Consider the following 14,763-nt stretch of genomic DNA (forward strand, 5'->3'; position numbering starts at 1 on the left):
TGGCAACTCCGAATTAGGAGCAAGAGTTATCTTTAAAGAAAAAGGTGAAGTTCAACACTCCACATGTCATCATTAAACTGCACATAACATGTTTCTTTCTGTTCATTTGCCCCCGTGTGATATGGGTGTGTGGAAGTATTTCCAGATACCTCATCTGGGTGCTGCTTTAATTAGAGAAGACTTTCACACTTCACAGTACAGTGAGGGCTAATGTGGCGTGTGTAGGTGTGATGCATTTCTCAACTCTCTGTTCTCGTACAGTTGATCAGCGCTCTATGAATAGACTCTGAGAAGATCTGAGGTGTTCCCGTTCACTGCTTTTCTTGACTTATATCACTAGTCACACTAAACCACCAAGTGTAACCGTCTGGAATGTATTTGTCAAAAAAATAAAAAAATAAATTCCTCAATGCAGAGACTTTGATTTGTTCTGCTCTCTTTCAAAAATACAATTTTATTTTGCATAGCCAATAAATGTAGGCATTTTATCTACACGTAGGCAGGTTTATCGAGTCCTTTCCTTATAACTGTAACTGGCAGCTCTGTGAGTGTTGTAGTGCTGTTGTTTTTCTATTTTATGTGTGTGTGCGTGCGAATGGATATTGTTGTTGCAAGTGCGGGCAAACTGACAGACACGCGATGTGGTTTTTCATTTTCAGCAGGTGCTTGACATGGCAAGAATGGCGAACCACAGGCACACGTCTTCTTGTTCGAACTGTGTGTGTGTGTGTGTGTGTGTGTGTGTGTGAGTGTGCCGTGTGTGTGTGTGTGCCGTGTGTGTGTGTGTGTGTGTGCGTGTGCGTGTGTGTGTGTGTGTGTGTTCTGCGATCTGTGTATTTCAGTTAGAATACATACCACATAGGCACCATGGCTCAATAATAGAAACAGCATTCAAATTTTGCGACAAAGTGAGCACTTTCACATAAGCAGTCTATTTGGCTCCAGGATTTACTGTGCTGTCACGCCTGGCATACATATAGGGAGGGAACTGTAGCATATGATTAATGTCCCTGATTTGATACAATGTGTGTGTCGGGCCTGAGGAAGAAAAGGAATAAAAAACAATCACATCTGAGAGGGAAGGTGTTTTTTAACTGGGGTTTGAGTTCCTAAGTGATGCTGACAGCGGCTGATTGCATCTCATTGCTTCTCTTGATGCTGCACAGCTGTAATCACAGCAGCCAGTTCACTCTGCTGCATAATACGCCTGCATGCTGTTCACTATGCTGCTGGGTGTGTCTTAAGTGGAGAAGGACGGGGTATTCTGTGTGCCGGTGTTAAGGGTTGTTTGGGTTCATTGGAGTTTACTTATGGGCATCTTGTTTTCTCTCGCAGGGTTTGCAGGTGAAGGCTGATTACGTTCCCCTGCTACAGTCCCTGGCTACGTATGGATGGAGGCTGACCTGTGTGCTGCCAACTCCTGTAGTCAAGACTAACAGGTATACAGACACTCATCTGGATATTAAAGATGCGTTAAGTGATCTATGACCTCTAACCGCCTCTGTTGGCGTCCATTAGGAACTGCAACAACAGCAGCTAAAAGCCTTTTTTTGTTTTATACCAATTAACAAATGCATTAAAGTATTTAGAACCCACAGGTGAGCTTTGTTTGACAAATCATGTTATCATAGATTGTATAATCGTAAAACCTTAATATGTCGAGTCTAAGTGGAAGTAAAAGCTAAACTCCTTCAAATCAATAATAGTATAGGCAAGACCTGTTGATATACACAGTATATGTATAATATTTTTGGGTTAAAAGTGTAACAACGAAAATGCAAAATGTCACTACTACAACTGCCACTTTAGTTGTGGTAAGCTCACACAAGACTTGCACACTATGACAACTGACAACTTGTGCTTCGTGTGGAAAGTTATTGTTCGATCTAACGACAAAGATGCAGTAGTATTAACTTGTAACAGGCGCTATGCAACAGTGTCCCTGTAAAAACTGGAACACACAGTATGAATTATAACCACGTGGACCTTGTCTGTTCTAGTCAAGATATTGTTGAAGGGGAGTATGAAGGCTTTTTAGAAGATATTGACCTAAATCTGTTTCAATGTGGGCTGAGCTTTGAGGCGAGCGGCGGCGCTGGCGGTTGGTGGAAAATCTCTTCAGAGAAATGTAACGGCTCCTCGGCTAAGCCTGTGCTGACTCATCACTCACGGCTGCAGTATGAGTGCACATCCGCTTATGGTCAAAGGCTGCGCGTCTTCTTAAAAAAAAACAGAATTTGTTCTTCCCCATGCTGATAATTTACTGTAGCAGTCAAATAGTTTGCTCCGGTGTGATTAAGCAAGATGATTTTTATTAGAAACCTCATACTTTAGGGCTGTTGTAAATGCAGTTAGTCAATGCTTCACACACATGCATACATACACGCATGCACGCACACATGCACACACACACACACACACACACACACACACAGATGGAAGAAAAACAGATTTCTAAATAAAACAAATAAACAGTAAGAAAATAGCACTAGAACAGTTTGTATCTGTATATAGTGCACTTCCATTCCTTATACTTGACTAACAAAATGTTATTTTAATAGTCTCACATTTAAACATTTACACACGATCCTTTATAGTAAGTCCTTGATCTGTAAATGTCATCTAAAGTTCAGCTGCACAGGGCAGGTTTGTTTTAAATTCCCCACTTGCCTTCCCCACACAAAAGAAGTTCATACCAAATAGGCTTTGAGGATCCCCACCTGATACATCTAACTCAGACTGTGAACTTAAATCAGATTTTGCGAAACTTTAAAATGCATTTCTGCACAAGACTGAGGACTGTGGATTTAGTCCCCAATCACATACAAAAAAATCACTCAAGGTATTCTTTGCAAGAAAAAGAAAAGGCAAACAATTCTTAACCATAATGGTGTGATGCGTTGTGTCATACTGATGAAGTGTGCATTTACAGTCCGTACACTGACCGATTGTTCGCTGCGCCCCCACCATACAGCTGGTCACGTTTTGCTCTTTCACAGCATACAGCTGATTAATTACCTCTCTATTTTCATCCTTTGTTTTTTCCTATCTTCCCTCCCTCTCTCTACTCTTTCATAAATGCCACAACACAAACAGCACAACATGGCTAATTAATCAGAGTCGGCCTAGATACAGTATATACACGACAGAGCTCATTCCTCTACGTGCCTTGGAAACATTTTGCACGTCGAAAATAATGTTTGATGATGATTTTGCAGATTAACAATACTCATTACGCTTGTTTTTTTTGTGGTTTTGGATTCTCCATTTTAATAGCAAATGTACAAATCCACTCTTTATTATGTTGACTGAGGGTTTGCAGACTGCACTTCATCTTGAAGGGGGTCGGATGAGAGTCAGTGATCTCAACAGCTTATGAAATGAATGTTAACTGGTGCTCAACGGCTTCTCCACACAACATTAACTCATGTAGTTGTTTCAGAGCGTGTTCCCGCATTCAAGTAATGCAGATGGTAATTACATTTTGAAGCCATTAACTACAGTAAATGAGAAATCCTCTATACGTGAAATATGAAACAAGTAAACAAGACAAACAAGAAGGCTCAGACTAATTAGGTAATGATTGCAGGTATGTACAGTTTGTGGAGACTCAACAGTCAACAACATATACGTTATAGAGTCTTGAAGGAGGAGTCCGTGATTTTGGAGAATGCTTGTTGTCAAAATCACTTTCTCAATATCAGTGAATATCTCCCCACAATTCACCACCAGTCCAAACTGTGTATGCGCTGGAAAAAAAACAGTGTTGATACAGCCTAGTCTCTGTAAACGGGTATGTTGCTAGGGCCCCTTTTTTTATATACCCTTTGTTTACACACCATTTTACAGGGACTAGGATGCATATTAAAACACATTTTTTTCTTTCAGCGCAGGTAATGGATCGAGAGGAGATAGTCACAGTAGATCTTTTCCTCAAGACAAAGCCACCAACGGCTACAAATCACCTACAAATGGACACAGGCTATCGACGTTCTATATGGCTTCAAGTTATAATAGTGCGTCTGACTGTGACAGCCAAGAGTATAGGTTCAGTAAAGGCCTGTAATTGTCCAAGCCATCCACTCCTTTCTATCTTAATGGGGCTTCTCTGGTTATAGTTTCTCAGCTTTGATTCTCTAGGAAGCCATCCAGCATTCTTGACAGCCTCGAAAATAGCCCATGGATAAACGAGGGGAAGGAAGAGGGGTAATGGAAAAAGCAAGTCGTGGTGGGCTTTGGGATGGTAAGCCTTCTGCCGTTGGACTCTTGAGCCCATTTGATGTTGAGAAAAAGGGAAGATTTGTAGCAGGCTTTTAGGGTTCTGCAGCAATCATAAACCATCTTTCTTCATGTAAAAGGTTGAGCGGGGGCCAGCTTAACTTCAGCCAGCATCTAACCTTTATGTGTATGTGTTATTGAACTAGTGTCAGATAACAGCCCGGGACGACATATCCCCCCCTTTCAAGCCAATACAAACAAAAGATAAAAAGATAGATAGAAGGAATGAAGCCGAAACAAACAATAAAACTCTCACAAATGTGTCCGTCACGGGAGATAAAAAGCAGGGAGGTAAAACTGAGCAGGGTGGTACAGTAGTTTGTGTGAGAGCACACTGGACTATGAATAGGGCTTTGCATGACAAAGGTGACTAGATGAAGGAGTGAGAGAGTGTGTGTGTGAGAGAGAGAAAGAGAGAGAAACTGAGAGAGAGAGATCGTGAGAGACAGGAAAGCCACTCAGAAATTAATATGCATTTCCTGCCACGATTAATCCGTCAGCTCGAGTTCTCGTGCAGATTATCCTCTGCAGAACACCAGTGTGACATGTGCATTGGGATGGGAGGATTATATTTGGAGAATGGAGGAAAAAGAGAAGAAGAACACGTTTTAAGTGGCTGAAGATGTTCATAAATTGCACGCAGACTGTCAGGCATACATGCAATATCTGCCCGCTTTCGTGTGAAATATCAGTTTTCGTGCAAGCCTCACATTATATCTAAGAATGGTGTTGCATTGTTATTCAAGTATACCTTAAAACAATACATTCCTAGAGCGATGACACTGGAGGATGACCGCAGTGGAGAGGTAGGGCCCAAAATGGAGGCCCTCTCTATCCTTAAACCTGTCAGATAAGGGTGTGAAGCATGAGCCGTGTCAAGCAATCATTTGACTATCTTGATGGAGGGTCAAAGAGACAGTGGATCATTTTGTGTTATCCCAGGATTTCTCTCAAATTATTTATACTTGTGTTTATCTTGGAGCTCGGCGGCTGCAATCTTTTCAAGCAAAGAAAGCAATAAATTATGAAGCGGTCTGTCAGTGTTTTGTGAGATTGTTTTCTAACTGTTTTAAACTGTCAAGACGCAAATTCCCATCTCCCCACTCCCGTTCTCATTTCATTTTTAATCTCTTCTAAAAGAAAGTGTTTGCTGGAAGAAATACAATAACTGTTGAAATGTTAAGATTTTAAGAGTTTTTTTCTCTTTTTTTTTTCTCTCTCTCTCTCTCTCTCTCTCTCTCCCCGTCTGTCCTCATCTTTCAGTGATGGAAGCCTGTCCACCAAACAGATTGTGTTTCTGCAGAGACCGGTCTTGGGCCGAAAGAGGAGAGAAAACAAGGTATACGCGTCCTCACATTCCACTCTGTATTTCTTGGCTAATGTGTAGATCTCCCTCACCAGCCCTTCTGTCACCTGCTCACCATCGATCCAAAGCCAATATTACCTTTTGCCATCTCCAATCGCACAGCTGTTTTTGTTTCAAGGAGCCAAACACACACGCACACACACACACACAAACACGCACGCACACACACACACACACACACACACACACACACACACACACACAACGATGGACAGAATGTAAACCTACTCCTCGCTGTTTGAGATATCAGGAATTCCTCCGCAACAGACTTAATATGTTGTTTGTCCAAGCGGGGTTGGCAATGCTTTCTCTGTGACCCTGAATAGTGGTGATAACCTCTATAGCTAACCTTTGTCCGCACTGGAATGAATCCATGTTGACACTCTCTCTGACCCGAATTTAAACCGCCATCACAACAGCCAATAGAATAGGCCCTGAGAATTGCTAGTGTTAACAAGATTTTCTTTCCCATTTCTTTGCAGTTCTCTCCATACCCCCTACAGTGTGTAGACCTCTGCAGAGGTTTTACAAGTAATTGAGGAAAATATTTTGTTTTAGATTTTAGCCTTTAGTTTGTTTGGTCAGACTGCAGGCCTTGAGGCACCAATAACTCCCCTCAAAAAATGGCCTCCATTTCCTTCTTGGCATCAAAATGAGACTCATTTAAATTAGCGTGTTGTCCCGGTGCAATATTAGATCCAGCGTGATCCATTCTTAATTAAGTCTGTGTGTGTACTGCTTTTGCCCAAAAGCGTATTCATATCGTTAAGATCCAATCTACTAACATGCTAATGTGAAAACTTGAAATGTTTCAGAAATTGATCTTCAAGTCCAGAGGCAAGTCCAACAAGAACTGCATCAAAGAGACGGCCAAGAACAAGAAGAAGAAAAAGAGCAAGGCGGAGAAGGACGCAGAGGATCCCAAGATTCTGAACGACAGAGAAGAGGTTGAGAAAGAAGGAGAGAGGAGTGGGGACGGAAGGGAGAACGCAATGGACGTAGAGGCAGCGAGAGAAAGAGGAATGGGGGAGGTGATGTGTGAGGAAGATAGAAAGATTGAAGATGGGATCGAAATCAGCACAGAGGATGATGTCGAAAAGAAAGATGGAGGAGTAGAGACGAGGCACGAAGGAGCAGAAAATGGCACGGAAGAAGAGGGTGACGGAGTGGATGGAGAGGGATCGAAAGCGAACGGAGAGCCTTCAGAAAACGGCGGTGTCAAGGAAGTGACCGAGATCGTTGTGGCTGTCGAAAAACAACAGAGCGAGACCAAAGAAAAGGAGGAGGAGAAGGAGGAAGCAGAAGTCCAAGCCGTGATCGAAAACGGGGTCGAGACGGACGAGGAGAAAGACAAGGGCGAAGAGAAGGCCTTCAAACACAAGACGGGAGAGCAGAACGGAGGGGAGGAGGTAGTCGCCAAGGAGATATTGGCGGATTCCCAGGCTCATCAAAGCACGGAGGAGACTCCAGAGTAGCACCCATGTTGTCTAAATCAAGTTTTTATTTTTTATTTTCTCCCTGCCCTACCTCTCAGATTACCCCACCTGAAGAACTGGTTCACAGTGTTGTCCCTAATCCCAATGAAAAAGGGCTGCGATCACTGACGCTGCCGCATTCCCCCAAACCGACCATCTATCATAGAAGATTCCTCCCCCTCCTCCCCCCCGCAACATGTTGCAGTATAGCTACAGAATGACTTCAAGTCACTGTCAGATATATATCAGCCCTACTGTATAACCACACATACTGAATGTATATATCCAAATCAGGAGACGTTGGTGCAGGATAGTCAATGATGAGACACTGGAGTTACTGGACGAGGATCAACAGGAGGTTGAATACGAAGGAAGAGAGATTGAGTGGGTTTTTTATTGTAGTTAAGAAGAAAGTTAAAGGAACAGTTCAAAGGGGTGGTCACACCAACATCTAAAACAAAAGTGTAAACATTTGTTAAGGATAATGGATCTAAGAAAGTTATCCTGCTTGCTTCGGAGAAATAGCTTGAGAAGTCCTAATAGTTCTACCCTGATATACACCTGTTACAAGGTGTACCTTTACCTGCGAGCTGTGCAGCTCTTCTTTGCACACCACTGACGATATAAAGGCAGGTAAATGCTCAGAAAATGGTAAATGCTTTTTATGTGATCACCATTTCCCGTTCCTTGATTCTGTGCACCGTACGTAAGAAATGACGTGTGGAGAACTCGGAGGAGAGCGCCGTTTAGAGGTGATGGGAAAGGCGTTTGTTGCGACAGGCAATCCAAAGTAGTAGGGTGAAGAGATAATTGTTTACGCTGAGCTCCAAGCCGTCAAGTGCTTCAAAGAGAGCCGATAATCACTCTTTGGTGTGGTGCGCTAAGCTCACCTTGCATACAGAATGTTCCATATTCAAAGCAGCCGTCAGATAAGGAAGTGAAATTCAGCTGAACGTCTGCAGCTCGTGTGGGCAGAGCTCATATTTAGAGGCACCTTGCTAGCTTTTTTTACATACACACACACACACACACACACACACACACACACGCACAAGTGAAGATTTATTTTCACGCAAAGTTGCATTTTTAATTACATTTCCAGAGAGTGGCCACAAACAAAAAGCACTTGTCACAGCGTGGAAAAAACGAGGTTAAGCGGTTCGGTAAGGGAACAAGCCTTGGTGTTTACCGCGACCACAACCGGAGAGATTGCCAGGGAGAAATTGAGACAAAGGAAGGAGGTTGAGAGCAAGAAAATAGAAAGACCACAAAGAGCATAAGAGAGTCAAATAAAATAAATAAATAGGCTCATTTAAAGTAACAGCCGTTTGCGTCGCACATTCCCCCCGTTGAGATTTCCTTCATTATTTTACCTCCAGCTCTTTAAGTACCTCTTACCAGACATCATTTCTGACAATAACCAAGTCATAATGTGCCATTTTTCGCGGCACCGTGTGGCTTTCCATTTTAAAATGGGGGAGGGGGGGAGGAGTGGGGGGTAGGGGAGGGAGCAAGGTTGAGACTTTCACGCTGCAGAGATCTCGCTAGCTCGCTAATGGATTTTGTCAGTGGGATATCTGTCAGGAAGCGTGCATTTATAATGGGGTGGGGTCACTTATTGGGAGGGGGGGTGGGGATTGACAGCAAAACACCCCAACATGTCAAGCAAACAGCCTTCAGATTTAACGGTGATGTCATGGGGAATCGCTTGCACTGAGGAGAAAATGCTAAATGTAGCGAGGAAATAACACACACACACACAGAGACACAATTCATCATAAAACATGCCACGAGAGCTATTTATTAAAATGTTCACATACGCGGCTAATCAAGAACTTAAACTACCTGCTGTCCCGCTTCACACAGACTATCATTTGTCATCGTTTGGATCTTTTGTGTTTTATGAGAATAGATGATACTGTATTCAGGAAAGAATGTCTCCACTTTTTTTGGGGGGGATGAAACGGAAGAGAGTAAGATCGATCGCGCTGAATAAGTCCTCTCCTTAATGAATCCACCCGCCGCTGAGGTTTTTTTTTTTCAAAATGTGTAAAATGGCAAGTGTTTTTAATGTAGAGTAGAAAATATGAAAAAAACTGTGACCAGCTTAGCCTTATGACTATACTGTAAATGGCCCACAATCTTGCTTTTAGAAGTGTATTTTAGAGGCACAATGGTGATTTCAGTGTTATATGTTTGTTCTAGTCAAACAGGAACGTTTTTTTGCTACAGTCAGTCAGTCAGTGTTGGTATTCTTGAAGCTGTTTGTTCCCTGCTTTATTACTGGAGATCAGAGTGAAGTTGGGGAATACAAGATTTGTCGGAGAAGTGTTTGTCTACATGAAGGTAATATGTTTATGATTTCTTTTCTTTTTTTAAGATGTTTTTTCATTTTATTTTTATTGTGAATGTTCTGGTTTTTCGAGAGTTTTTCCGGTGACTTGTGTGTTGCCTCTGCTGTTCCGCTAAAGCTTTGCTAAAATGTATTTCTGACTGACTGCTTCGAGCTACCTCCTGAGGGACTGTTGCTGGTTTTTATATAAAGCGTAAAGGGGTTCGCCTCGTGGCTTGACCCCCTCAAACATAATGCTCCTTGTCCTCTCACCCTCCACTATGACGGAGCCCAGTCCCCATGAGCATGAGGTCACCGCTAGACTGGCAGACAAGGTCAAGGGGTCACATATGAGCCAGAATGGATTTTCCCCAGCCTGTACACAGGAGTTTTTTTTTTTGCACCGACACATGACGAATAACCACTCCGATATTGACTCAAAGATATAAAAGTCATATCATAATATTATCTGTGGTATTTTCTTTTCTTTTCTTTTGTTATTTTATTTGTTTACCTCACTGTCTCAGCTACTTTTTAAGCTTTCGGCTTTTCGAGCTTTAATAAGCACTTATTGTATTCATATAGTATGTATGAATATTTGATGCTGCCTCTTGCATCCGAGCTGCTGGAGGAGCAAATAAGACTGTTGTGTTGAAAAGGCAATACCAAGAGACGCCTTTTGATAGCGGAGAGGAGATCATTCTGGATATTCTCAATTCTGGCCGACTCACAGCATTTCCTCAGATTTAATCAATTTCTTCATTCTCCCCCATTGTGGAGATAAAACGTCCCATAACTGTCATCTATCTGTTTTATGAATATGAATTTATTTCAGTATTCCTGCCTTTCTCCTTTTATCTGAAACTGTGAGATTTACTCCCCTCTGGCATCCTGTGAAAATAACAGACGGATCGTGTTCCACTTTATCTTAAAAAAAAGCAGAGTTTGGAAAATCAGTTAAGCTGCGAGGTGATCTCATGTGACATTGGACTCCCACCACATTCCCCGGTTGGACATCCACAAACACGCACGGTCGGAAACCTTGACAAAAGTTTACAAGCGGCCCTGCATCCGTCTGTCCTACCTGAGGCCACGGCCTTCAGGGCCCCCACTATGCCTGATAAGGGCTGATTGGTTGCAGTGCAGTCTCACCTCTGACATGAGTACACTCCAGGGACTGTGGGTAATTATGTTATTTTCTTCTATTTTTTTTCCCCTGTCTGGAATTACACAAAAAATAAAAACTCAGACAGGGAGAGAGAGAGAAAAGCGAGGCTAGGATCTGACACTTCATCAGTTAAATGATGCAGAACCATGTTAACTTAACCGTCCATGAAAAGTAGGAGAGACCTTTTGACTAATGTTAGATTTAAACAGACATTTGCAGCCCTCGATCCATTTGTGTAATAGTAAAACAAATTCTACAGTTTCCTGTCTTATATCAGCATAATCGTCCCTGAGCCTCAATAGTGGCGTTGGTGCAATCGTTCTTTGTAATGCAGTAAAAAAAAAAATTGTTTTAAGTAGTGGTTCATTTCCTGTGTACTACAATGATGTGAGACATGCAGAGTAAAAATGACAGAACATGATACAATAGGACGCCTTCGTTTTCCCCTGTGTTGTCACTTTAGCTTGCTCACAGCCTCTGGAAAAATGTATTCTTAGGTTTTGGTCTCTGATGTTATTTTTTTTTCTATCACCTCGGCTGCCATCTTGAATGTTGAGTATCTTTGATCATGTGCTGATGTCACTTGCATAGCAGTGTTTGCTATCGAGGAAGAAAAAAACGATCCTTTATCTTTGCTATCCTGAGTCTGTCCACATTCCTATTGTTCATGACATCTGTACAATTTGTATATTATAAAATGATTTATATTTAATGTGTTACATGTGTCCTTGCTTCTTTTGTGTCAAAGGGAAAAATTGCGTGTTTTTGTTGGGCCAGCTGCTATTATAAGAAATTAAAGTGTAAAGTTTTTTCAGGAACTATGGTTTGGCACTAGATTTGACTCGTGCACTTATTAATGCCATTTAGTTTTTCCAGATGAATGAAAATGTTTTGCACACATGCATACCTCCTGCAATCAATGAGTTTGATCAAGTGAGAAGATCGAGTCCAAAAAAACAAAGCAGATGCCATTCACTATTTATCATACTGTTGTCTTAATATTGCTCACAATTAGACACAATTGTGATAAAACTTCTGTCACAAAGTAGATTTGAATTTGACATTTGATTAAAATGAAACAATGTGAATGAGCTTTTAATTATTTGGTAACAGATGTTGCTTTACAACAATTAGGTTATTTTAGAAACGAAACATCTTTGCAGAACCACACATTTGTCTATAAATCCAAACCTGTACAATGAGGACTGCTTGATCACATTTTGGGAAAAATGAAGCAGTAATTAAGCCTTACTTGCACTTGTAAAAAGGTTATAATTGAAAATAATAGAGCAGCCATTCCAGTCTGCAAATTATTCAGAAGACGACTGAGACTGTATTTGTGTAAAACAGCCTTAACCTGCAACCTTGAGTATCAGCAGACACAATGGTAAGTGCTCCGGCTATCTGTTTGTCATTAGCCAACACCAATAAGTTGTTTTCCAGTTATTAACAATGACAGCATGTTGCCCTTGGAGAAATAAATTAACTGAAAGATGACAATTGTAGTCCACTAAACTCGGTTAAAAAAGACAGAAAGGGGAAGAATGCAGCAGGGAAATGGGACTTTTGGTCTCTAAGTGAAGTGAACTTGTTTAGTTTTTGTTTTTTTAATTTACCCCATCTGGTTATTACCCTCATTACTGTGGAAACCTTGGAATAGATCAACTTTATAGTTATTGCACCCTACCAACACAACAATGCCATTTAGTCCCAAAACTGTCCCCCATGCATCAATATTTCACATAAGAAACCAAGGCAGGCACCCATGATTATAACCCTACGGGGGTTTCAATCATGGGTTTTTTATGAACAGTTTTTTATGAACAGAAATATATTTACAGTTGAGTCAACACAGCCGGCGTGATAGATCATGAGCTGTAAGCCCACGGGAGCGTAAGGTCATTAAGTGGAGGGCTTTTTTCCCTTCAACCAAAACCACAAACACCACATCCATTCCGTTCACGACAGTCGGCGTTAATGGCTCTCGAGGCAGATTGGGGGCCGCTGGTGTGAAACCGCTAAGCTGGTCAGAAACACATTGAGCCTGTGGTTTGGATATTAAACTTACGACCCGCGGCGCTACATGCACAAGGTTACGCTCTAGAACCCGGAGTTAATGTCACACACAACAACTTGCTGAGGGCAGCGTGTTTCAAATAACCAATTTTTCCCATTTTTTTGTCAGTGTAATTATTTTAGGGGTATTGGACACCGTAGCAGTGTCCATGGTGGGGTTGGTTTGGATTCAATGCCAAGTTCTAGGCGTGTCTTGTGCCCAAAGTTAATCTGAGGTTCACTAAGAATTGGAGCTGCTTGGCTATATATGCCAGGAGCTCAGAGTGGAATTAATTGATCCAGAATTCATTGCTCCCATAAAACCAGTCTTAGATGTTTAAATATGATGATGATGTGTTGCTATGGTCGTGTCATAAAGTCATGTTTATGAGATGTGGGTTGAAGTTCCTTTTTAAACAGCATTGCCATCTAGTGGCTGCCCAAGAGCCGCATGTGCAGTAGAATAGACCTCAAAATACTGCACAAAGGACTTCTATATGAAGTGAAATGATTATCAATGTTATACCAGCAGAAATATAATAACAGTATAGCTGATATTAGCATTTCGGTTTTCCGAGTGCACTTGAGCATCTGACTCCAATAAGTACACTTTGAACATGAATATGAAGTAACCAGAAGTGTTCATGTAACAGAGGTTCTCTGTAGCTGTGTGTTAAAGACTATAATCACTTCGCCTTGACTGGCAAAATCTACTGAAAACCATTACCGCAGTGTTTGATAACATCCTGGAGTTCCCTCCCGAACCCTACGCACACACACACACACACACACACACACACACACACACACACACACACACACCCACACACACACACACAAACTGTTTGAGCAGATTAACTACCCACAGATGAATTAACACAATTACCTCTGTGTGTGCCAATCGCAGTCTTATCAACCTTTGTCAGGCCTTAAACTGTAAATTAATTAATACCCGCTCTCTTGTCACTTCTTAATTGCCTCAGTTCCAGCAGGGGATTCTGGGAAAACGCCTGTGTCAGCTTCTCTGTTTTGTGCTCACGGTTATTATGACTTTGCTCTGAGCCCATTGGTTGGTTTGGCAGGATGGGAGGTGATGATGTGATGACATGATGTAAAAGAAGTCTAGTGCTTGATTTGAAGCGACACTCCTTAAGTTCTCAGTTTTTCCTGTTGAATGGGGGGTGGGGGGGGGGGTGGGCCCTCGACTTTGTTCAGCGCTGTGGATGTTTTCTCAAACGCTTGTCACTTTATACTGCTCTAAACTTTGATCTCAGTCAGTGGTATTTGAATTATTAATAAGGAAGGAACTGACACCATGCACGCACATCAAGAGATTCAGGATCCGGAAAACCATTGGAGAGACGGCAGCAAATTCAATTCAGTGTTTTTATTTTATTTTTTGACATCTTTAGTTCAGAGTGTTGGAGACGGACTGGATCAAGCTGCTCTGGTCTGCTCCATGTTCAGCCGCCGATCACTGTTAATGAAAACAATACAAGTTCATAAATAGCATAGAAATGGACTGTATGTACTGAATATGTTAATATAGTCATTAAAATAGGCTACGTCATCTACATAAAACTGGGCAAGCAGAGACCATGCGTTATGACTCAATGCTCCTAAAGTGATTACCAAATGGACCTTGAAGTCAGAGAGTTGATGTAGTTTCACCTTCTGTTATCAAGGTCAAAAATGTAATTTTGAAGCTGATTATCAGCTGCCGTTTTCTCCATGATTTCTTGAACATAACCCTTAGTGTTATGTGTTATGAATTATGAATATGAATCATACCAGGCAAGCAATAATATGCAAGAAAAAATAGACACTTCCACAGTCTCGATATATTCAGAGAGAGGCAGAGAGAGAGAAAATGCCACGAGAGAAAAGCTCCGACGGGGATTAAATGTCTGTGTTTGCGATGACTCACTGTGCCTAAATAAATGAATGAGATAAAAAAGCAGACGTATAGGCTAGCTTTCAAAGCCATGGCTCATTTTCTTTGATCTGAACCAGAATGATAATAAAACTATTTTCTTTGGTGTATTTTTGGATTTGCTTCATTTAGATTTCAAACAGCCTAATAACATAT

At 41.6% G+C, this 14,763-nt stretch overlaps 1 protein-coding gene across 1 annotated transcript in view; it reads left to right on the plus strand.

Moving 5' to 3' along the window:
- Positions 1-8,542, plus strand: part of rftn1b (raftlin, lipid raft linker 1b) — a 93,477-nt gene extending 84,935 nt beyond the window's left edge. The window contains exons 8-10 of the mRNA XM_080039099.1: positions 1,336-1,439; positions 5,542-5,617; positions 6,460-8,542. Of these exons, the coding sequence (XP_079895225.1) occupies positions 1,336-1,439; positions 5,542-5,617; positions 6,460-7,119 (840 nt within the window). The 3' untranslated portion in view covers positions 7,120-8,542. The remainder of the gene's footprint in view (positions 1-1,335; positions 1,440-5,541; positions 5,618-6,459) is intronic.
- Positions 8,543-14,763: the final 6,221 nt, after the last annotated feature.

Source organism: Ammodytes marinus (assembly GCF_949987685.1).
Source record: "Ammodytes marinus genome assembly, chromosome: 13".
NCBI lineage: Eukaryota > Metazoa > Chordata > Actinopteri > Uranoscopiformes > Ammodytidae > Ammodytes > Ammodytes marinus.